General features: G+C 49.2%; 2 protein-coding genes across 2 annotated transcripts; both read right to left on the bottom strand.

The window, feature by feature from the left end:
* Positions 1–5,145: 5,145 nt before the first annotated feature.
* Positions 5,146–6,093, bottom strand: LOC134810756 (exonuclease GOR-like; the record flags this gene model as incomplete). The annotated part of the gene is made up of 1 exon (XM_063816795.1): positions 5,146–6,093. A coding segment is annotated over exon 1 (948 nt), but the record flags the coding sequence as incomplete, so codon positions are not given.
* Positions 6,094–13,444: 7,351 nt separating this feature from the next.
* Positions 13,445–15,463, bottom strand: LOC134810755 (putative exonuclease GOR; the record flags this gene model as incomplete). The annotated part of the gene is made up of 1 exon (XM_063816794.1): positions 13,445–15,463. A coding segment is annotated over exon 1 (2,019 nt), but the record flags the coding sequence as incomplete, so codon positions are not given.
* Between the last annotated feature and the right edge of the window lie 6,268 nt (positions 15,464–21,731).

The raw sequence follows: 21,731 nt of genomic DNA, 5'->3' as shown, positions 1-21,731 counted from the left end.
ACATCATGGCATCAGTGTTTTGGGACACTCAAGGCATTTTGCTTGTTGACTTTCTGAAGGGCCAAACATCTGCTTATTAGGAGAGTGTTCCGAGAAGCTTAGAGAAAGCTTTGGTAGAAACATGCTGGGAAAGTCTCACTAGATCCCTGTTCACCACCTCAGTGCTCTGCTCATTCCTCTCATCAAACAAGGGCAATTTTGTCAGTTTCAATGGGCAGTCCTTAGGAATGCACCTTACGGGCTGCTTTCATGTCTTCTAAATTCTTTTTGTTTCCTAATTATAAAAAGTCATCTTGCTTGGAAAGATGAGAGAAAGTCTCCTTGCCATGCTTGGACAGATGAGAGATGAGATCCTCCTCTTCTCTCCCAGGACAGAATGGTCAGACTTGAGTTTCCTTTCTCCTCACTCTTCTCCTCCTTGAGGGAGGTGCTGTGCCGGACAGACCTGCTCCCGTGTCTAGACACGGGTAGACTCGTTGAAGATCCTCACAGGCAATCCTCCTTGGGGTCAAAGGGGAAGGATTTATTTCTTCAGGGCTCAGTAGTCCTCATCCTTACGCGCACCTTCACCAGCCCAGGGCGGGGTAGCGGAGGGTGAAAGGGCGTGGCTCACAGCCCGTTTCTTCCGCTCGGGCGTCTCCTGGGAGGAACCCTTGTCCAGTGAGCGGGTCTTCGTCTCCACCAAATTCCCTAGGGGGACACTTCTGGCAGCCCTTCTTGTTCAGCAGCTTACGGGGGTCAGGTGGACCTCTGCTAGTCACCAGCCTGAAGCCCTTACTCCATTTCAGCTATTTTTGCAGTTGCCTAGGTGACTTTTGAACCACATTACCCAGAACAGCCAACGGAGGAGGGGTGAGAAGAGTGGCCGTCTGGGTTTGCCGCATAGTGCTGCCTTAGAGGAGTGGTGCAGTCTTCGGTTGTGTGATACTTCACCTGGCTGATTTCTGGGAATGCCTCCACAAATTCGCTAAATTCAGTAGCTTTTGCCTTCCAAGATTCACCTGGTTGGTGTGTTGCACCCATTCACTAGTCATTTACATTAGGTATATCTCTTAATGCTATCCCTCCCCCTCCCCACGCCCATGACAGGCCCCGGTGTGTGATGTTCCCCTTTCTGTGTCCAAGCGTTCTCATACTTCAATTCCCACCTATGAATGAGAACATGCGGTGTTTGGTTTTTTTGTCCTTGCTATGGTATGCTAAGAATGATGGTTTCCAGCTTCATCCGTGTCCCTCCAAAGGGCATGAACTCATGCTTTTTCATGGCTGCATAGTATTCCATGGTGTATTTGTGCCACATTTTCTTAATCCAGTCTATCATTGATGGACATCTGGGTTGGTTCCAAGTCTTTGCTACTGTGAATGGTGCCGCAATAAACATACGTCTGCGTGTGTCCTTTTAGCAGCATGATTTCTAATCCTATGGGTATATATACCCAGTAATGGGATGGCTGGGTCAAAAGGTATTTCTATTTCGAGATCCTTGAGGATTCACCACACTATCTTCCACTACCGTTGAACTAGTTTACAGTCCCACCAACAGTGTAAAAGTGTTCCTATTTGTCCACTACCTCTCCAGCACCTGTTGTTTCCTGACGTTTTAATGATCGCTCTTCTACCTGGTGTGAGATGATATCTCATTGCGGATTTGATTTGCATTTCTCTGATGGCCAGTGTTGATGAGCATTTTTTCATGTGTCTGTTGGCTGCATAAAAGTCTTCTTTAGAGAAGTGTCTCTTTATATCCTTCCCCCACTTGTTGATGGGCTTGTTTGGTTTCTCTTGTAACTCTGTTTGGGTTCTTAGTAGATTCTGGATATTAGCCCTTTGTCAGATGAGTAGATTGCAAAAATTTTCTCCCTTTCTGCAGGATGCCTGTTCACTCTCATGGGAGTTTCTTTAGCTATGCAGAACGTCTTTAGTGTAATTAGATGCTGTTTGTCAATGTTGGCTTTCGTTGCCATTGCTTTTGGCGTTTTAGACATGAGGTCCTTGCCCATGCCTGTGTCCTCAATGGTATTGGCTGGGTTTTCTCCTAGGGTTTGTATGGTTTAAGATCTAACATTTAAGTCTTTCATCTGTCTTGAATTAATTTTTGTACAAGGTGTAAGGAAGGGATCCGATTTCAGCTTTCGACATATGGCTAGCCTGTTTTCCCAGCACCATTTTTTAAATAGGGAATCCTTTCCCCATTTCTTGTTTTTCTCAGGTTTGTCAAAGATCAGATGGTTGTAGATGTGTTGTATTATTTCTGAGGGCTCTATTCTGTTCCATTGGTCTACGGTAACCAAAACGGCAACCGATAGCATGCTCTTTGGTTACTGTAGCCTTCTACTGTAGCTTGAAGTCGGACAGCTTGATGCCTCCATCGTTGTTCTTTTGGCTTAGGAATATGTTGGCAGTGGGGGCCGTTTTGTGGTTCCATATGAGCTTTAAAGCAGTTTTTTCCAGTTCTGTGAAGAAAGTCATTGGTAGTTTGATGGGGATGGCATTGAATCTATAATTTACCTTGGGCAGTATGGCCATTTTCACGATATTGATTCTTCCAATCCGTGATGGTGGAATATTCTTCCATTTGTTTGTCTCCTCTTTTAGTTCGTGGAGCAATGCTTGGTAGTTCTCCTTGAAGAGGTCCTTCACATCCCTTGTTAGTTGGATTCCTAGGCATTTTATTCTCTTTGAAGCAATTGTGAATGGGAGCTCACTCATCTTTTGGCTGTCTGTTTGCCTGTTATTGGTGTATAAGAATGCTTGTGATTTTTGCACCTCGATTTTGTATCCTGAGACTTTGCTGAAGTTGCTTATCAGCTTAAGGAGATTTTGGGCTGAGACGATGGGGTTTTCTAAATATTCAATCATGTCATCTGCACACAGGGACAATTTGACTTCCTCTTTTCCTAATTGATTTCCCTTTATTTCTTTCTCCTGCCTGATTGCCCTGGGCAGAAGTTCCAACACTATGTTGAATAGGAGTGGTGAGAGAGGGCATCCCTGTCTTGTGGCAGTTTGCAAAGGGAATGCTTCCACTTTTTGCCCATTCAGTATGATATTGGCTGTGGGTTTGCCCTAAATAGCCCTTATTATTTTGGGAGATGTCCCATCAATACCTAATTTATTGAGAGTTGTTGGCATGAAGGGCTGTTGAATTTTGTCAAAGGCCTTTTCTGCATCTGTTGAGATAATCACGCAGTTTCTGTCTTTGGTTCTGATTATATGCTGGATTATGTTTATTGTTTTGCATATGATGGACAAGCCTTGCATGTCAGGGATGAAGCCCACTTCATCATGATGGATAAGCCCTTTGATGTGCTGCTGGATTCGTTTTTCCGGTATTTTAGGGAGGATTTTCCCATCGATGTTCCTCAGGGACATAGGCCTAAAATTCTCTTTTTGGGTTGTGTTTCTCTCAGGCTTTGGGATCAGGATGATGCCGGCCTCATGAAATGAGTGAGGGAGGATTCCCTCTTTTTCTGTTGATTGGAATAGTTTCAGAAGGCATGGTACCAGCTCCTCCTTGTCCTTCTGGTAGAATTCGGCTGTGAATCCGTCTGGTCCTGGAGTTTTATTGCTTGATAGGCTGTTAATTATTGCCTCAATTTCAGAGCCTGTTAGTGGTCTACTCAGGCATTCAACTTCTTCCTGGTTTACTCTGGGGAGGTTGTATGCGTCCAGGAATTTATCCATTTCTTCTAGGTTTTCTAGTTCATTAGCTTAGAGGTGCTGATAGTATTGTCTGATGGTAGTTTGTATTTCTGTGGGATCGGTGGTGATATCCCCTTTATCATTTTTTACTGCATCTGTTTGATTCTTCTTTCTTCTCTTGTTTCTTAGTCTTGCTAGTGCTCTATCAATTTTGTTGATCACTGCAAAAAACCCGCTCCTGGATTCATTGATTTGTTGAAGGGTTTATTGTGTCTCTATCTCCACCAGTTCTGCTCAGATCTTAGTTATTTCTTGCCTTCTGCTAGTTTTTGAATGTGTTTGCTCTTGCTTCTCTCATTCTTTTAATGGTGATGTTAGGGTATGCATTTTTGATTTTTCCTGCTTTCTCTCGTGGGCAATTAGTGCTATAAATTTCCCTCTACACACTGCTTTAAATGTGACCCAGAGATTCTGGTATGTTGTGCCTTTGTTTTCATTGGTTTCAGAGAATATCTTTCTTTCTGCCTTCATTTCGTTATGTACCCAGTACTCATTCAGGAGCAGGTTGTCCGGTTTCCATGCAGTTGAGCGGTTTTGAGTGAGTTTCTTTATCCTGAGGTCTACTTTGATTGCAATGTGGTCTGAAAGACCGTTTGTAGTAATTTCTGTTATTTTACTTTTACTGAGGAGTGCCTTACTTCCAACTATGTGGTCAATGCGGAAATAAGTGTGATGTGGTGCTGAGAAGCATGTATATTCTGTCGATTTGGGGTGGAGCGTTCTGTAGATGTCTCCTAGGTCCGCTTGGTGCAGAGCTGAGTTCAATTCCTGGATATCCTTTTTAGATTTCTGTCTCGTTGTTCTGTCTAATGTTTACAGAGGGCTGTTAAAGTTTCCCATTATTATGATGTGGGAGTCTAAGTCTCTTTTGATCACACTTTAAAGATCAAAAGGTAGAAGCGCAAAGACATTATCTGTGCAATATTAGAAACCTAATAAGTGGTGGAATTTGGCCTTGAACCCAGATATCTAACTCCAGAGCCTAAGTGCTTCACCCACCTCACTGTGGTGCCTCTCGAGAAAAACAGGTAAGCACACATTCATAAAGCTGGTGGGCCGGGGGGCTGGCCTTGTACTCAGAGGCCATGGAAGTCCCACGTGGGGTGGCTAGTGGTGTAAGGACAGAGGTCTCGGATGGGCAGAGGGATGTGGACAGGCGCGAGGGGGCGCGGCAGGGACTCGGGGGACTGGGAGTGGCGGCTCGGTGCTGCGGGAGGCGATTAGTGGAAGGACAGAGGTCTGGGAAGGGCAGAGGGATGGGGACAGGCCCGAGGGTCCGCGGCAGGGATTCCGGGGGACTGGGAGTGGCCGGTTGGGGTTACTCTTGGCTTTTTGCCCTCTCCTGCCGTCGACTGCTCCGGTTTCTTTGGCCTTGCGGCGAGGTGGACAGGGTGAGCTCTCGGGACTGATGGCGGTTGTGGAAGGGGCCTGGGGCCAAGGACAGGCCAGGGCGGCGGGAGAGGCGGACCGGTGGCGTGGCTGGATCTGGGCACGCTGTCGGACCTTCCACATCACCAGCTGCAGGCAGGCGTTTGCGTCCTCGCTGGAGTTGTGGCCGTCCTGGCTGTCCTGGATGATCTGCCCCAGGTAGTCGGCCGCGAGATTCCTGAGGGAACGCTTGTAGGGGAAACCCAGGTAGTGCGGGAAGAGCACGGCCGTGTCCAGCACGGTGCTGTGGATGAGCTTCAGGGCCAGCAGATCGCTCTCCAGGCTGTGCCCGATGAGGATGGTTTGGGCGCTGAAAAAGCTCAGCAGGATGGCTTGCACTTGGGGCAAGGTGATGCTCGTCTTGGCGACGTCGGCCTCGGTGACTCCGGAAAACCTGGTGTTGTAGTCCACGATCTCGTTGTCGGGCTTGACGAAGGTGTCGTACACCACTCGCATGTCGGCGTCCACCACGGTGACGCGGGTCAGCTCTAGGCCATGCGTGGTGTAGCACATCTCACAGTCCAAGGCGTAGATTCCTGGATAAGCGTCTCTGGACAACTCTTTCTTGAAGGTCTCCACGAAGCCATCGAGGCTGTCCTTGCGGCCGTCCCGCACGTGCTGCTTTGCCACCTGGCAGCCCACAGAGCCAGGAGCAGCTGCACAGCAGGTGTACTGGCTAACCCGGCCTCCAGCCACCTGGCTCCAGCGGACCCGCCCCCAGTGATAATAACACAACTGGTCGCGTACACAGCGGCCCGAGGAGGACACCAGGTACTCGGTGCCACAACGGCAGCAGACCCTGCAGGAGGAGTCGCCGGGCCCCTTCCCCTGGCCAGTGAAGAGGACGGCGCCTCCGGGCCGCTCGGGGTGCGGGAAGGGGTAGCCGTTCTCCTTGAGCTGGTCCTGGCTGAGCAGGAACTCCTGGAGGCGGCTGTACAGGGCGGCCCTGCTGAGGCCCGGCATGGAGCTGGGGGTCAGGCCCTTCAGTCTCTTGAGGGTGTTCAGGACCACGTTCAGGTACCTGTTCTTGTTGGGGCTGCAGTCGTAGGCCACCTTCTCCTCGTTCAGCGCCTTCTCCACGGCCTCCTGCTTGGAGGCGCAGAACTTGAGACACTCTTCGGTGAACAGTTGGAGATAGCCTCGGCGGAGGACGGTGGGGACTTGGCACCCAGACCTTCGGAGGATAATAGGTTTCTTCAAACTCGGTAGGGATGGACGACGGACGATTCGCTTAGAGCTGATGGTGGTGGTGATCTTGCATGCCATCCCTGACCTGTTGCGCGTCTTCCCTGGCTGTCTGCCGACCTTGGAGCCACTGGAGCGTTGGCTGCTGCTGGCCACCCGGGTTCTCTTGGCATCTGTGCAACCTGTGACCAAGCAAGGGCTGGAAGACTGGGCGATCGTCTTCCTCTTCCTGGGGGCTGAGATGCGGACTCCCGAGGGCCTCTCTGTCAGCCTTGGGGCGGCTGGCAAGCAGCAGGCCGATCCCCTCTGCGCAGGGAAGTAGGAGGCCTCCGTCACCATCTTGAGATACGCTGTGGGCACCGCCGGACCCCTGTTCTGGGGCTCCGCCTGGATGTCCACAAATGCGGAGGCCTGGTTGTGCATCTGGGGCACCCGGAGCCCGAAGCTCTGGGCAGGCTGATGAGAGGGCAGGGGGAATTCTGGAGCCTCGAGGGCCGCCTCCTCGGCCACCTTCTTAGCTTCTGGGTATCCAGGTGGGAACCAGCAGGGAGCTGTGGCTCGCAACATCTTGCTGCCTTCGGGAGCACCGGCCTGGCTCTGCTCCGCTCCCAACTGGCGGCTTCTTGCCTCGAGGGCCGCCTCCTCGGCCACCTTCTTAGCTTCTGGGTATCCAGGTGGGAACCAGCAGGGAGCTGTGGCTCGCAACATCTTGCTGCCTTCGGGAGCACCGGACTGGCTCTGCTCCGCTCCCAACTGGCGGCTTCTTGCCTCCAGGGCCGCCTCCTCGGCCACCTTCTTAGCTTCTGGGTATCCAGGTGGGAACCAGCAGGGAGCTGTGGCTCGCAACATCTTGCTGCCTTCGGGAGCACCGGCCTGGCTCTGCTCCTCTCCCAACTGGCGGCTTCAATGAGTGCCGCCCCCGCCACCCGTCGCCTTTATAGACGCACAGGGCAGAGTGGGTGGGACTTCTCCTTGATAGGTTGGTGCTTCCATCCAATCACACTGAGCCTCATCTTCCACCAGACTCCAGCTTGGGAATGCCTCAAGGGGTGCACTAATGGAATCAACTGGAACTCCTGGTTGCTAACCTTGGAGCTAGGTTGCTTTTCCTGAGTTAATTAACTGTCCCTGCAGGGCAGTCCTATCATGGCTACTGGAATTGGGCCACCTAGGATTCATTTCAGCATCAGGGAGTTTGGTCAACTTGCTTGGGCCCACACAGCACCCCATGGAGCCAGGACTGGGCCAGCAATCTGCTGCATGCTGCAGGGCAGGATCTCTCTGGGGTTGCGTTTCCCTGCTCTGTGCACTCCTCCGCTGAGGGCAAATTGAGGACAGGAAGTGGACCGCACCCACTTCTCTCCCACGACTTGGGCAATGTTCAACACAGGGGTTCTTCAAAAGGTTCATAGAAAATGCACATGGTGAAGAAACTATGCATGGGTTTCCACTGGTTTGCACTCAAATGAACTTGTCTGAACTTCTTATAACCTTTCTGAACTAGATCTAGTTTGAGGCACTGAGAAGGATGAGACATCCACTGAAAAGGACTCCTATCAGAGCAACATGAATTCCACGAAAATTGCAGCAAGAGCAAACATCAAATTTCTGGTGAAGCTTGGGTGGAAGAATGAAGAAATCATTGATGTTTTAACAAAAGCTTCTAAGGACACTACCCCAAAGAAATGAACTCTTTACGAATGTATAGCTTGTTTCAAGAAGAGGTGAGAAGATGTGGGAGATGAATCCTGCAGTGGCTGTGAAAACCACTGTGCCCAGATCAGCTGCAGTTACGACGAGAGCTATCAGTGGAAATTTTAAACAGGAGGGATCACGATCCTGACGCATCCCTCTGACAAATTGTAACCGGAAGTTGGAACATGGCTTTACCAATATGACCTCGAATGCAAAGCATCATCAAAGCGACGGCTACCGAGAGGTGGCAGTGGTCCAGTCAAAGGAAAAGGAGGCCAGTCAGGAGCCAACATCATGGCATCAGTGTTTTGGGACACTCAAGGCATTTTGCTTGTTGACTTTCTGAAGGGCCAAACATCTGCTTATTAGGAGAGTGTTCCGAGAAGCTTAGAGAAAGCTTTGGTAGAAACATGCTGGGAAAGTCTCACTAGATCCCTGTTCACCACCTCAGTGCTCTGCTCATTCCTCTCATCAAACAAGGGCAATTTTGTCAGTTTCAATGGGCAGTCCTTAGGAATGCACCTTACGGGCTGCTTTCATGCCTTCTAAATTCTTTTTGTTTCCTAATTATAAAAAGTCATCTTGCTTGGAAAGATGAGAGAAAGTCTCCTTGCCATGCTTGGACAGATGAGAGATGAGATCCTCCTCTTCTCTCCCAGGACAGAATGGTCAGACTTGAGTTTCCTTTCTCCTCACTCTTCTCCTCCTTGAGGGAGGTGCTGTGCCGGACAGACCTGCTCCCGTGTCTAGACACGGGTAGACTCGTTGAAGATCCTCACAGGCAATCCTCCTTGGGGTCAAAGGGGAAGGATTTATTTCTTCAGGGCTCAGTAGTCCTCATCCTTACGCGCACCTTCACCAGCCCAGGGCGGGGTAGCGGAGGGTGAAAGGGCGTGGCTCACAGCCCGTTTCTTCCGCTCGGGCGTCTCCTGGGAGGAACCCTTGTCCAGTGAGCGGGTCTTCGTCTCCACCAAATTCCCTAGGGGGACACTTCTGGCAGCCCTTCTTGTTCAGCAGCTTACGGGGGTCAGGTGGACCTCTGCTAGTCACCAGCCTGAAGCCCTTACTCCATTTCAGCTATTTTTGCAGTTGCCTAGGTGACTTTTGAACCACATTACCCAGAACAGCCAACGGAGGAGGGGTGAGAAGAGTGGCCGTCTGGGTTTGCCGCATAGTGCTGCCTTAGAGGAGTGGTGCAGTCTTCGGTTGTGTGATACTTCACCTGGCTGATTTCTGGGAATGCCTCCACAAATTCGCTAAATTCAGTAGCTTTTGCCTTCCAAGATTCACCTGGTTGGTGTGTTGCACCCATTCACTAGTCATTTACATTAGGTATATCTCTTAATGCTATCCCTCCCCCTCCCCACGCCCATGACAGGCCCCGGTGTGTGATGTTCCCCTTTCTGTGTCCAAGCGTTCTCATACTTCAATTCCCACCTATGAATGAGAACATGCGGTGTTTGGTTTTTTTGTCCTTGCTATGGTATGCTAAGAATGATGGTTTCCAGCTTCATCCGTGTCCCTCCAAAGGGCATGAACTCATGCTTTTTCATGGCTGCATAGTATTCCATGGTGTATTTGTGCCACATTTTCTTAATCCAGTCTATCATTGATGGACATCTGGGTTGGTTCCAAGTCTTTGCTACTGTGAATGGTGCCGCAATAAACATACGTCTGCGTGTGTCCTTTTAGCAGCATGATTTCTAATCCTATGGGTATATATACCCAGTAATGGGATGGCTGGGTCAAAAGGTATTTCTATTTCGAGATCCTTGAGGATTCACCACACTATCTTCCACTACCGTTGAACTAGTTTACAGTCCCACCAACAGTGTAAAAGTGTTCCTATTTGTCCACTACCTCTCCAGCACCTGTTGTTTCCTGACGTTTTAATGATCGCTCTTCTACCTGGTGTGAGATGATATCTCATTGCGGATTTGATTTGCATTTCTCTGATGGCCAGTGTTGATGAGCATTTTTTCATGTGTCTGTTGGCTGCATAAAAGTCTTCTTTAGAGAAGTGTCTCTTTATATCCTTCCCCCACTTGTTGATGGGCTTGTTTGGTTTCTCTTGTAACTCTGTTTGGGTTCTTAGTAGATTCTGGATATTAGCCCTTTGTCAGATGAGTAGATTGCAAAAATTTTCTCCCTTTCTGCAGGATGCCTGTTCACTCTCATGGGAGTTTCTTTAGCTGTGCAGAACGTCTTTAGTGTAATTAGATGCTGTTTGTCAATGTTGGCTTTCGTTGCCATTGCTTTTGGCGTTTTAGACATGAGGTCCTTGCCCATGCCTGTGTCCTCAATGGTATTGGCTGGGTTTTCTCCTAGGGTTTGTATGGTTTAAGATCTAACATTTAAGTCTTTCTTCTGTCTTGAATTAATTTTTGTACAAGGTGTAAGGAAGGGATCCGATTTCAGCTTTCGACATATGGCTAGCCTGTTTTCCCAGCACCATTTTTTAAATAGGGAATCCTTTCCCCATTTCTTGTTTTTGTCAGGTTTGTCAAAGATCTGATGGTTGTAGATGTGTCGTAATATTTCTGAGGGCTCTATTCTGTTCCATTGGTCTACGGTAACCAAAACGGCAACCGATAGCATGCTCTTTGGTTACTGTAGCCTTCTACTGTAGCTTGAAGTCGGACAGCTTGATGCCTCCATCGTTGTTCTTTTGGCTTAGGAATATGTTGGCAGTGGGGGCCGTTTTGTGGTTCCATATGAGCTTTAAAGCAGTTTTTTCCAGTTCTGTGAAGAAAGTCATTGGTAGTTTGATGGGGATGGCATTGAATCTATAATTTACCTTGGGCAGTATGGCCATTTTCACGATATTGATTCTTCCAATCCGTGATGGTGGAATATTCTTCCATTTGTTTGTCTCCTCTTTTAGTTCGTGGAGCAATGCTTGGTAGTTCTCCTTGAAGAGGTCCTTCACATCCCTTGTTAGTTGGATTCCTAGGCATTTTATTCTCTTTGAAGCAATTGTGAATGGGAGCTCACTCATGATTTGGCTCTCTGTTTGCCTGTTATTGGTGTATAAGAATGCTTGTGATTTTTGCACCTCGATTTTGTATCCTGAGACTTTGCTGAAGTTGCTTATCAGCTTAAGGAGATTTTGGGCTGAGACGATGGGGTTTTCTAAATATTCAATCATGTCATCTGCAAACAGAGACAATTTGACTTCCTCTTTTCCTAATTGATTTCCCTTTATTTCTTTCTCCTGCCTGATTGCCCCGGGCAGAAGTTCCAACACTATGTTGAATAGGAGTGGTGAGAGAGGGCATCCCTGTCTTGTGGCAGTTTGCAAAGGGAATGCTTCCACTTTTTGCCCATTCAGTATGATATTGGCTGTGGGTTTGCCCTAAATAGCCCTTATTATTTTGGGAGATGTCCCATCAATACCTAATTTATTGAGAGTTGTTGGCATGAAGGGCTGTTGAATTTTGTCAAAGGCCTTTTCTGCATCTGTTGAGATAATCACGCAGTTTCTGTCTTTGGTTCTGATTATATGCTGGATTATGTTTATTGTTTTGCATATGATGGACAAGCCTTGCATGTCAGGGATGAAGCCCACTTCATCATGATGGATAAGCCCTTTGATGTGCTGCTGGATTCGTTTTTCCGGTATTTTATGGAGGATTTTCCCATCGATGTTCCTCAGGGACATAGGCCTAAAATTCTCTTTTTGGGTTGTGTTTCTCTCAGGCTTTGGGATCAGGATGATGCCGGCCTCATGAAATGAGTGAGGGAGGATTCCCTCTTTTTCTGTTGATTGGAATAGTTTCAGAAGGCATGGTACAAGCTCCTCCTTGTCCTTCTGGTAGAATTCGGCTGTGAATCCGTCTGGTCCTGGAGTTTTATTGCTTGATAGGCTGTTAATTATTGCCTCAATTTCAGAGCCTGTTAGTGGTCTACTCAGGCATTCAACTTCTTCCTGGTTTACTCTGGGGAGGTTGTATGCGTCCAGGAATTTATCCATTTCTTCTAGGTTTTCTAGTTCATTAGCTTAGAGGTGCTGATAGTATTGTCTGATGGTAGTTTGTATTTCTGTGGGATCGGTGGTGATATCCCCTTTATCATTTTTTACTGCATCTGTTTGATTCTTCTTTCTTCTCTTGTTTCTTAGTCTTGCTAGTGCTCTATCAATTTTGTTGATCACTGCAAAAAACCCGCTCCTGGATTCATTGATTTGTTGAAGGGTTTATTGTGTCTCTATCTCCACCAGTTCTGCTCAGATCTTAGTTCTTTCTTCCCTTCTGCTAGTTTTTGAATGTGTTTGCTCTTGCTTCTCTCATTCTTTTAATGGTGATGTTAGGGTATGCATTTTTGATTTTTCCTGCTTTCTCTCGTGGGCAATTAGTGCTATAAATTTCCCTCTACACACTGCTTTAAATGTGACCCAGAGATTCTGGTATGTTGTGCCTTTGTTTTCATTGGTTTCAGAGAATATCTTTCTTTCTGCCTTCATTTCGTTATGTACCCAGTACTCATTCAGGAGCAGGTTGTCCGGTTTCCATGCAGTTGATCGGTTTTGAGTGAGTTTCTTTATCCTGACGTCTACTTTGATGGCAATGTGGTCTGAAAGACCGTTTGTAGTAATTTCTGTTATTTTACATTTACTGAGGAGTGCCTTACTTCCAACTATGTGGTCAATGTGGAAATAAGTGTGATGTGGTGCTGAGAAGCATGTATATTCTGTCGATTTGGGGTGGAGCGTTCTGTAGATGTCTCCTAGGTCCGCTTGGTGCAGAGCTGAGTTCAATTCCTGGATATCCTTTTTAGATTTCTGTCTCATTGTTCTGTCTAACGTTTACAGAGGGCTGTTAAAGTTTCCCATTATTATGATGTGGGAGTCTAAGTCTCTTTTGATCACACTTTAAAGATCAAAAGGTAGAAGCGCAAAGACATTATCTGTGCAATATTAGAAACCTAATAAGTGGTGGAATTTGGCCTTGAACCCAGATATCTAACTCCAGAGCCTAAGTGCTTCACCCACCTCACTGTGGTGCCTCTCGAGAAAAACAGGTAAGCACACATTCAGAAAGCTGGTGGGCCGGGGGGCTGGCCTTGTACTCAGAGGCCATGGAAGTCCCACGTGGGGTGGCTAGTGGTGTAAGGACAGAGGTCTCGGATGGGCAGAGGGATGTGGACAGGCGCGAGGGGGCGCGGCAGGGACTCGGGGGACTGGGAGTGGCGGCTCGGTGCTGCGGGAGGCGATTAGTGGAAGGACAGAGGTCTGGGAAGGGCAGAGGGATGGGGACAGGCCCGAGGGTCCGCGGCAGGGATTCCGGGGGACTGGGAGTGGCCGGTTGGGGTTACTCTTGGCTTTTTGCCCTCTCCTGCCGTCGACTGCTCCGGTTTCTTTGGCCTTGCGGCGAGGTGGACAGGGTGAGCTCTCGGGACTGATGGCGGTTGTGGAAGGGGCCTGGGGCCAAGGACAGGCCAGGGCGGCGGGAGAGGCGGACCGGTGGCGTGGCTGGATCTGGGCACGCTGTCGGACCTTCCACATCACCAGCTGCAGGCAGGCGTTTGCGTCCTCGCTGGAGTTGTGGCCGTCCTGGCTGTCCTGGATGATCTGTCCCAGGTAGTCGGCCGCGAGATTCCTGAGGGAACGCTTGTAGGGGAAACCCAGGTAGTGCGGGAAGAGCACGGCCGTGTCCAGCACGGTGCTGTGGATGAGCTTCAGGGCCAGCAGATCGCTCTCCAGGCTGTGCCCGATGAGGATGGTTTGGGCGCTGAAAAAGCTCAGCAGGATGGCTTGCACTTGGGGCAAGGTGATGCTCGTCTTGGCGACGTCGGCCTCGGTGACTCCGGAAAACCTGGTGTTGTAGTCCACGATCTCGTTGTCGGGCTTGACGAAGGTGTCGTACACCACTCGCATGTCGGCGTCCACCACGGTGACGCGGGTCAGCTCTAGGCCATGCGTGGTGTAGCACATCTCACAGTCCAAGGCGTAGATTCCTGGATAAGCGTCTCTGGACAACTCTTTCTTGAAGGTCTCCACGAAGCCATCGAGGCTGTCCTTGCGGCCGTCCCGCACGTGCTGCTTTGCCACCTGGCAGCCCACAGAGCCAGGAGCAGCTGCACAGCAGGTGTACTGGCTAACCCGGCCTCCAGCCACCTGGCTCCAGCGGACCCGCCCCCAGTGATAATAACACAACTGGTCGCGTACACAGCGGCCCGAGGAGGACACCAGGTACTCGGTGCCACAACGGCAGCAGACCCTGCAGGAGGAGTCGCCGGGCCCCTTCCCCTGGCCAGTGAAGAGGACGGCGCCTCCGGGCCGCTCGGGGTGCGGGAAGGGGTAGCCGTTCTCCTTGAGCTGGTCCTGGCTGAGCAGGAACTCCTGGAGGCGGCTGTACAGGGCGGCCCTGCTGAGGCCCGGCATGGAGCTGGGGGTCAGGCCCTTCAGTCTCTTGAGGGTGTTCAGGACCACGTTCAGGTACCTGTTCTTGTTGGGGCTGCAGTCGTAGGCCACCTTCTCCTCGTTCAGCGCCTTCTCCACGGCCTCCTGCTTGGAGGCGCAGAACTTGAGACACTCTTCGGTGAACAGTTGGAGATAGCCTCGGCGGAGGACGGTGGGGACTTGGCACCCAGACCTTCGGAGGATAATAGGTTTCTTCAAACTCGGTAGGGATGGACGACGGACGATTCGCTTAGAGCTGATGGTGGTGGTGGTCTTGCATGCCATCCCTGACCTGTTGCGCGTCTTCCCTGGCTGTCTGCCGACCTTGGAGCCACTGGAGCGTTGGCTGCTGCTGGCCACCCGGGTTCTCTTGGCATCTGTGCAACCTGTGACCAAGCAAGGGCTGGAAGACTGGGCGATCGTCTTCCTCTTCCTGGGGGCTGAGATGCGGACTCCCGAGGGCCTCTCTGTCAGCCTTGGGGCGGCTGGCAAGCAGCAGGCCGATCCCCTCTGCGCAGGGAAGTAGGACGCCTCCGTCACCATCTTGAGATACGCTGGGGGCACCGCCGGACCCCTGTTCTGGGGCTCCGCCTGGATGTCCACAAATGCGGAGGCCTGGTTGTGCATCTGGGGCACCCGGAGCCCGAAGCTCTGGGCAGGCTGATGAGAGGGCAGGGGGAATTCTGGAGCCTCGAGGGCCGCCTCCTCGGCCACCTTCTTAGCTTCTGGGTATCCAGGTGGGAACCAGCAGGGAGCTGTGGCTCGCAACATCTTGCTGCCTTCGGGAGCACCGGCCTGGCTCTGCTCCGCTCCCAACTGGCGGCTTCTTGCCTCCAGGGCCGCCTCCTCGGCCACCTTCTTAGCTTCTGGGTATCCAGGTGGGAACCAGCAGGGAGCTGTGGCTCGCAACATCTTGCTGCCTTCGGGAGCACCGGCCTGGCTCTGCTCCGCTCCCAACTGGCGGCTTCTTGCCTCCAGGGCCGCCTCCTCGGCCACCTTCTTAGCTTCTGGGTATCCAGGTGGGAACCAGCAGGGAGCTGTGGCTCGCAACATCTTGCTGCCTTCGGGAGCACCGGCCTGGCTCTGCTCCTCTCCCAACTGGCGGCTTCAATGAGTGCCGCCCCCGCCACCCGTCGCCTTTATAGACGCACAGGGCAGAGTGGGTGGGACTTCTCCTTGATAGGTTGGTGCTTCCATCCAATCACACTGAGCCTCATCTTCCACCAGACTCCAGCTTGGGAATGCCTCAAGGGGTGCACTAATGGAATCAACTGGAACTCCTGGTTGCTAACCTTGGAGCTAGGTTGCTTTTCCTGAGTTAATTAACTGTCCCTGCAGGGCAGTCCTATCATGGCTACTGGAATTGGGCCACCTAGGATTCATTTCAGCGTCAGGGAGTTTGGTCAACTTGCTTGGGCCCACACAGCACCCCATGGAGCCAGGACTGGGCCAGCAGTCTGCTGCATGCTGCAGGGCAGGATCTCTCTGGGGTTGCGTTTCCCTGCTCTGTGCACTCCTCCGCTGAGGGCAAATTGAGGACAGGAAGTGGACCGCACCCACTTCTCTCCCACGACTTGGGCAATGTTCAACACAGGGGTTCTTCAAAAGGTTCATAGAAAATGCACATGGTGAAGAAACTATGCATGGGTTTCCACTGGTTTGCACTCAAATGAACTTGTCCGAACTTCTTATAACCTTTCTGAACTAGATCTAGTTTGAGGCACTGAGAAGGATGAGACATCCACTGAAAAGGACTCCTATCAGAGCAACATGAATTCCACGAAAATTGCAGCAAGAGCAAACATCAAATTTCTGGTGAAGCTTGGGTGGAAGAATGAAGAAATCATTGATGTTTTAACAAAAGCTTCTAAGGACACTACCCCAAAGAAATGAACTCTTTACGAATGTATAGCTTGTTTCAAGAAGAGGTGAGAAGATGTGGGAGATGAATCCTGCAGTGGCTGTGAAAACCACTGTGCCCAGATCAGCTGCAGTTACGACGAGAGCTATCAGTGGAAATTTTAAACAGGAGGGATCACGATCCTGACGCATCCCTCTGACAAATTGTAACCGGAAGTTGGAACATGGCTTTACCAATATGACCTCGAATGCAAAGCATCATCAAAGCGACGGCTACCGAGAGGTGGCAGTGGTCCAGTCAAAGGAAAAGGAGGCCAGTCAGGAGCCAACATCATGGCATCAGTGTTTTGGGACACTCAAGGCATTTTGCTTGTTGACTTTCTGAAGGGCCAAACATCTGCTTATTAGGAGAGTGTTCCGAGAAGCTTAGAGAAAGCTTTGGTAGAAACATGCTGGGAAAGTCTCACTAGATCCCTGTTCACCACCTCAGTGCTCTGCTCATTCCTCTCATCAAACAAGGGCAATTTTGTCAGTTTCAATGGGCAGTCCTTAGGAATGCACCTTACGGGCTGCTTTCATGCCTTCTAAATTCTTTTTGTTTCCTAATTATAAAAAGTCATCTTGCTTGGAAAGATGAGAGAAAGTCTCCTTGCCATGCTTGGACAGATGAGAGATGAGATCCTCCTCTTCTCTCCCAGGACAGAATGGTCAGACTTGAGTTTCCTTTCTCCTCACTCTTCTCCTCCTTGAGGGAGGTGCTGTGCCGGACAGACCTGCTCCCGTGTCTAGACACGGGTAGACTCGTTGAAGATCCTCACAGGCAATCCTCCTTGGGGTCAAAGGGGAAGGAGTTATTTCTTCAGGGCTCAGTAGTCCTCATCCTTACGCGCACCTTCACCAGCCCAGGGCGGGGTAGCGGAGGGTGAAAGGGCGTGGCTCACAGCCCGTTTCTTCCGCTCGGGCGTCTCCTGGGAGGAACCCTTGTCCAGTGAGCGGGTCTTCGTCTCCACCAAATTCCCTAGGGGGACACTTCTGGCAGCCCTTCTTGTTCAGCAGCTTACGGGGGTCAGGTGGACCTCTGCTAGTCACCAGCCTGAAGCCCTTACTCCATTTCAGCTATTTTTGCAGTTGCCTAGGTGACTTTTGAACCACATTACCCAGAACAGCCAACGGAGGAGGGGTGAGAAGAGTGGCCGTCTGGGTTTGCCGCATAGTGCTGCCTTAGAGGAGTGGTGCAGTCTTCGGTTGTGTGATACTTCACCTGGCTGATTTCTGGGAATGCCTCCACAAATTCGCTAAATTCAGTAGCTTTTGCCTTCCAAGATTCACCTGGTTGGTGTGTTGCACCCATTCACTAGTCATTTACATTAGGTATATCTCTTAATGCTATCCCTCCCCCTCCCCACGCCCATGACAGGCCCCGGTGTGTGATGTTCCCCTTTCTGTGTCCAAGCGTTCTCATACTTCAATTCCCACCTATGAATGAGAACATGCGGTGTTTGGTTTTTTTGTCCTTGCTATGGTATGCTAAGAATGATGGTTTCCAGCTTCATCCGTGTCCCTCCAAAGGGCATGAACTCATGCTTTTTCATGGCTGCATAGTATTCCATGGTGTATTTGTGCCACATTTTCTTAATCCAGTCTATCATTGATGGACATCTGGGTTGGTTCCAAGTCTTTGCTACTGTGAATGGTGCCGCAATAAACATACGTCTGCGTGTGTCCTTTTAGCAGCATGATTTCTAATCCTATGGGTATATATACCCAGTAATGGGATGGCTGGGTCAAAAGGTATTTCTATTTCGAGATCCTTGAGGATTCACCACACTATCTTCCACTACCGTTGAACTAGTTTACAGTCCCACCAACAGTGTAAAAGTGTTCCTATTTGTCCACTACCTCTCCAGCACCTGTTGTTTCCTGACGTTTTAATGATCGCTCTTCTACCTGGTGTGAGATGATATCTCATTGCGGATTTGATTTGCATTTCTCTGATGGCCAGTGTTGATGAGCATTTTTTCATGTGTCTGTTGGCTGCATAAAAGTCTTCTTTAGAGAAGTGTCTCTTTATATCCTTCCCCCACTTGTTGATGGGCTTGTTTGGTTTCTCTTGTAACTCTGTTTGGGTTCTTAGTAGATTCTGGATATTAGCCCTTTGTCAGATGAGTAGATTGCAAAAATTTTCTCCCTTTCTGCAGGATGCCTGTTCACTCTCATGGGAGTTTCTTTAGCTATGCAGAACGTCTTTAGTGTAATTAGATGCTGTTTGTCAATGTTGGCTTTCGTTGCCATTGCTTTTGGCGTTTTAGACATGAGGTCCTTGCCCATGCCTGTGTCCTCAATGGTATTGGCTGGGTTTTCTCCTAGGGTTTGTATGGTTTAAGATCTAACATTTAAGTCTTTCATCTGTCTTGAATTAATTTTTGTACAAGGTGTAAGGAAGGGATCCGATTTCAGCTTTCGACATATGGCTAGCCTGTTTTCCCAGCACCATTTTTTAAATAGGGAATCCTTTCCCCATTTCTTGTTTTTGTCAGGTTTGTCAAAGATCAGATGGTTGTAGATGTGTCGTATTATTTCTGAGGGCTCTATTCTGTTCCATTGGTCTACGGTAACCAAAACGGCAACCGATAGCATGCTCTTTGGTTACTGTAGCCTTCTACTGTAGCTTGAAGTCGGACAGCTTGATGCCTCCATCGTTGTTCTTTTGGCTTAGGAATATGTTGGCAGTGGGGGCCGTTTTGTGGTTCCATATGAGCTTTAAAGCAGTTTTTTCCAGTTCTGTGAAGAAAGTCATTGGTAGTTTGATGGGGATGGCATTGAATCTATAATTTACCTTGGGCAGTATGGCCATTTTCACGATATTGATTCTTCCAATCCGTGATGGTGGAATATTCTTCCATTTGTTTGTCTCCTCTTTTAGTTCGTGGAGCAATGCTTGGTAGTTCTCCTTGAAGAGGTCCTTCACATCCCTTGTTAGTTGGATTCCTAGGCATTTTATTCTCTTTGAAGCAATTGTGAATGGGAGCTCACTCATGGTTTGGCTGTCTGTTTGCCTGTTATTGGTGTATAAGAATGCTTGTGATTTTTGCACCTCGATTTTGTATCCTGAGACTTTGCTGAAGTTGCTTATCAGCTTAAGGAGATTTTGGGCTGAGACGATGGGGTTTTCTAAATATTCAATCATGTCATCTGCACACAGGGACAATTTGACTTCCTCTTTTCCTAATTGATTTCTCTTTATTTCTTTCTCCTGCCTGATTGCCCTGGGCAGAAGTTCCAACACTATGTTGAATAGGAGTGGTGAGAGAGGGCATCCCTGTCTTGTGGCAGTTTGCAAAGGGAATGCTTCCACTTTTTGCCCATTCAGTATGATATTGGCTGTGGGTTTGCCCTAAATAGCCCTTATTATTTTGGGAGATGTCCCATCAATACCTAATTTATTGAGAGTTGTTGGCATGAAGGGCTGTTGAATTTTGTCAAAGGCCTTTTCTGCATCTGTTGAGATAATCACGCAGTTTCTGTCTTTGGTTCTGATTATATGCTGGATTATGTTTATTGTTTTGCATATGATGGACAAGCCTTGCATGTCAGGGATGAAGCCCACTGCATCATGATGGATAAGCCCTTTGATGTGCTGCTGGATTCGTTTTTCCGGTATTTTAGGGAGGATTTTCCCATCGATGTTCCTCAGGGACATAGGCCTAAAATTCTCTTTTTGGGTTGTGTTTCTCTCAGGCTTTGGGATCAGGATGATGCCGGCCTCATGAAATGAGTGAGGGAGGATTCCCTCTTTTTCTGTTGATTGGAATAGTTTCAGAAGGCATGGTACCAGCTCCTCCTTGTCCTTCTGGTAGAATTCGGCTGTGAATCCGTCTGGTCCTGGAGTTTTATTGCTTGATAGGCTGTTAATTATTGCCTCAATTTCAGAGCCTGTTAGTGGTCTACTCAGGCATTCAACTTCTTCCTGGTTTACTCTGGGGAGGTTGTATGCGTCCAGGAATTTATCCATTTCTTCTAGGTTTTCTAGTTCATTAGCTTAGAGGTGCTGATAGTATTGTCTGATGGTAGTTTGTATTTCTGTGGGATCGGTGGTGATATCCCCTTTATCATTTTTTACTGCATCTGTTTGATTCTTCTTTCTTCTCTTGTTTCTTAGTTTTGCTAGTGCTCTATCAATTTTGTTGATCACTGCAAAAAACCCGCTCCTGGATTCATTGATTTGTTGAAGGGTTTCTTGTGTCTCTATCTCCACCAGTTCTGCTCAGATCTTAGTTATTTCTTGCCTTCTGCTAGTTTTTGAATGTGTTTGCTCTTGCTTCTCTCATTCTTTTAATGGTGATGTTAGGGTATGCATTTTTGATTTTTCCTGCTTTCTCTCGTGGGCAATTAGTGCTATAAATTTCCCTCTACACACTGCTTTAAATGTGACCCAGAGATTCTGGTATGTTGTGCCTTTGTTTTCATTGGTTTCAGAGAATATCTTTCTTTCTGCCTTCATTTCGTTATGTACCCAGTACTCATTCAGGAGCAGGTTGTCCGGTTTCCATGCAGTTGATCGGTTTTGAGTGAGTTTCTTTATCCTGACGTCTACTTTGATGGCAATGTGGTCTGAAAGACCGTTTGTAGTAATTTCTGTTATTTTACATTTACTGAGGAGTGCCTTACTTCCAACTATGTGGTCAATGTGGAAATAAGTGTGATGTGGTGCTGAGAAGCATGTATATTCTGTCGATTTGGGGTGGAGCGTTCTGTAGATGTCTCCTAGGTCCGCTTGGTGCAGAGCTGATTTCAATTCCTGGATATCCTTTTTAGATTTCTGTCTCGTTGTTCTGTCTAATGTTTACAGAGGGCTGTTAAAGTTTCCCATTATTATGATGTGGGAGTCTAAGTCTCTTTTGATCACACTTTAAAGATCAAAAGGTAGAAGCGCAAAGACATTATCTGTGCAATATTAGAAACCTAATAAGTGGTGGAATTTGGCCTTGAACCCAGATATCTAACTCCAGAGCCTAAGTGCTTCACCCACCTCACTGTGGTGCCTCTCGAGAAAAACAGGTAAGCACACATTCATAAAGCTGGTGGGCCGGGGGGCTGGCCTTGTACTCAGAGGCCATGGAAGTCCCACGTGGGGTGGCTAGTGGTGTAAGGACAGAGGTCTCGGATGGGCAGAGGGATGTGGACAGGCGCGAGGGGGCGCGGCAGGGACTCGGGGGACTGGGAGTGGCGGCTCGGTGCTGCGGGAGGCGATTAGTGGAAGGACAGAGGTCTGGGAAGGGCAGAGGGATGGGGACAGGCCCGAGGGTCCGCGGCAGGGATTCCGGGGGACTGGGAGTGGCCGGTTGGGGTTACTCTTGGCTTTTTGCCCTCTCCTGCCGTCGACTGCTCCGGTTTCTTTGGCCTTGCGGCGAGGTGGACAGGGTGAGCTCTCGGGACTGATGGCGGTTGTGGAAGGGGCCTG

Source organism: Pan troglodytes, chromosome 7 (genome assembly GCF_028858775.2).
Source record: "Pan troglodytes isolate AG18354 chromosome 7, NHGRI_mPanTro3-v2.0_pri, whole genome shotgun sequence".
Taxonomy (NCBI): Eukaryota; Metazoa; Chordata; class Mammalia; order Primates; family Hominidae; genus Pan; species Pan troglodytes.
The sequence above is the reverse complement of the archived record's forward strand: the minus strand, read 5'-3'. Positions and strand labels throughout refer to the sequence as shown.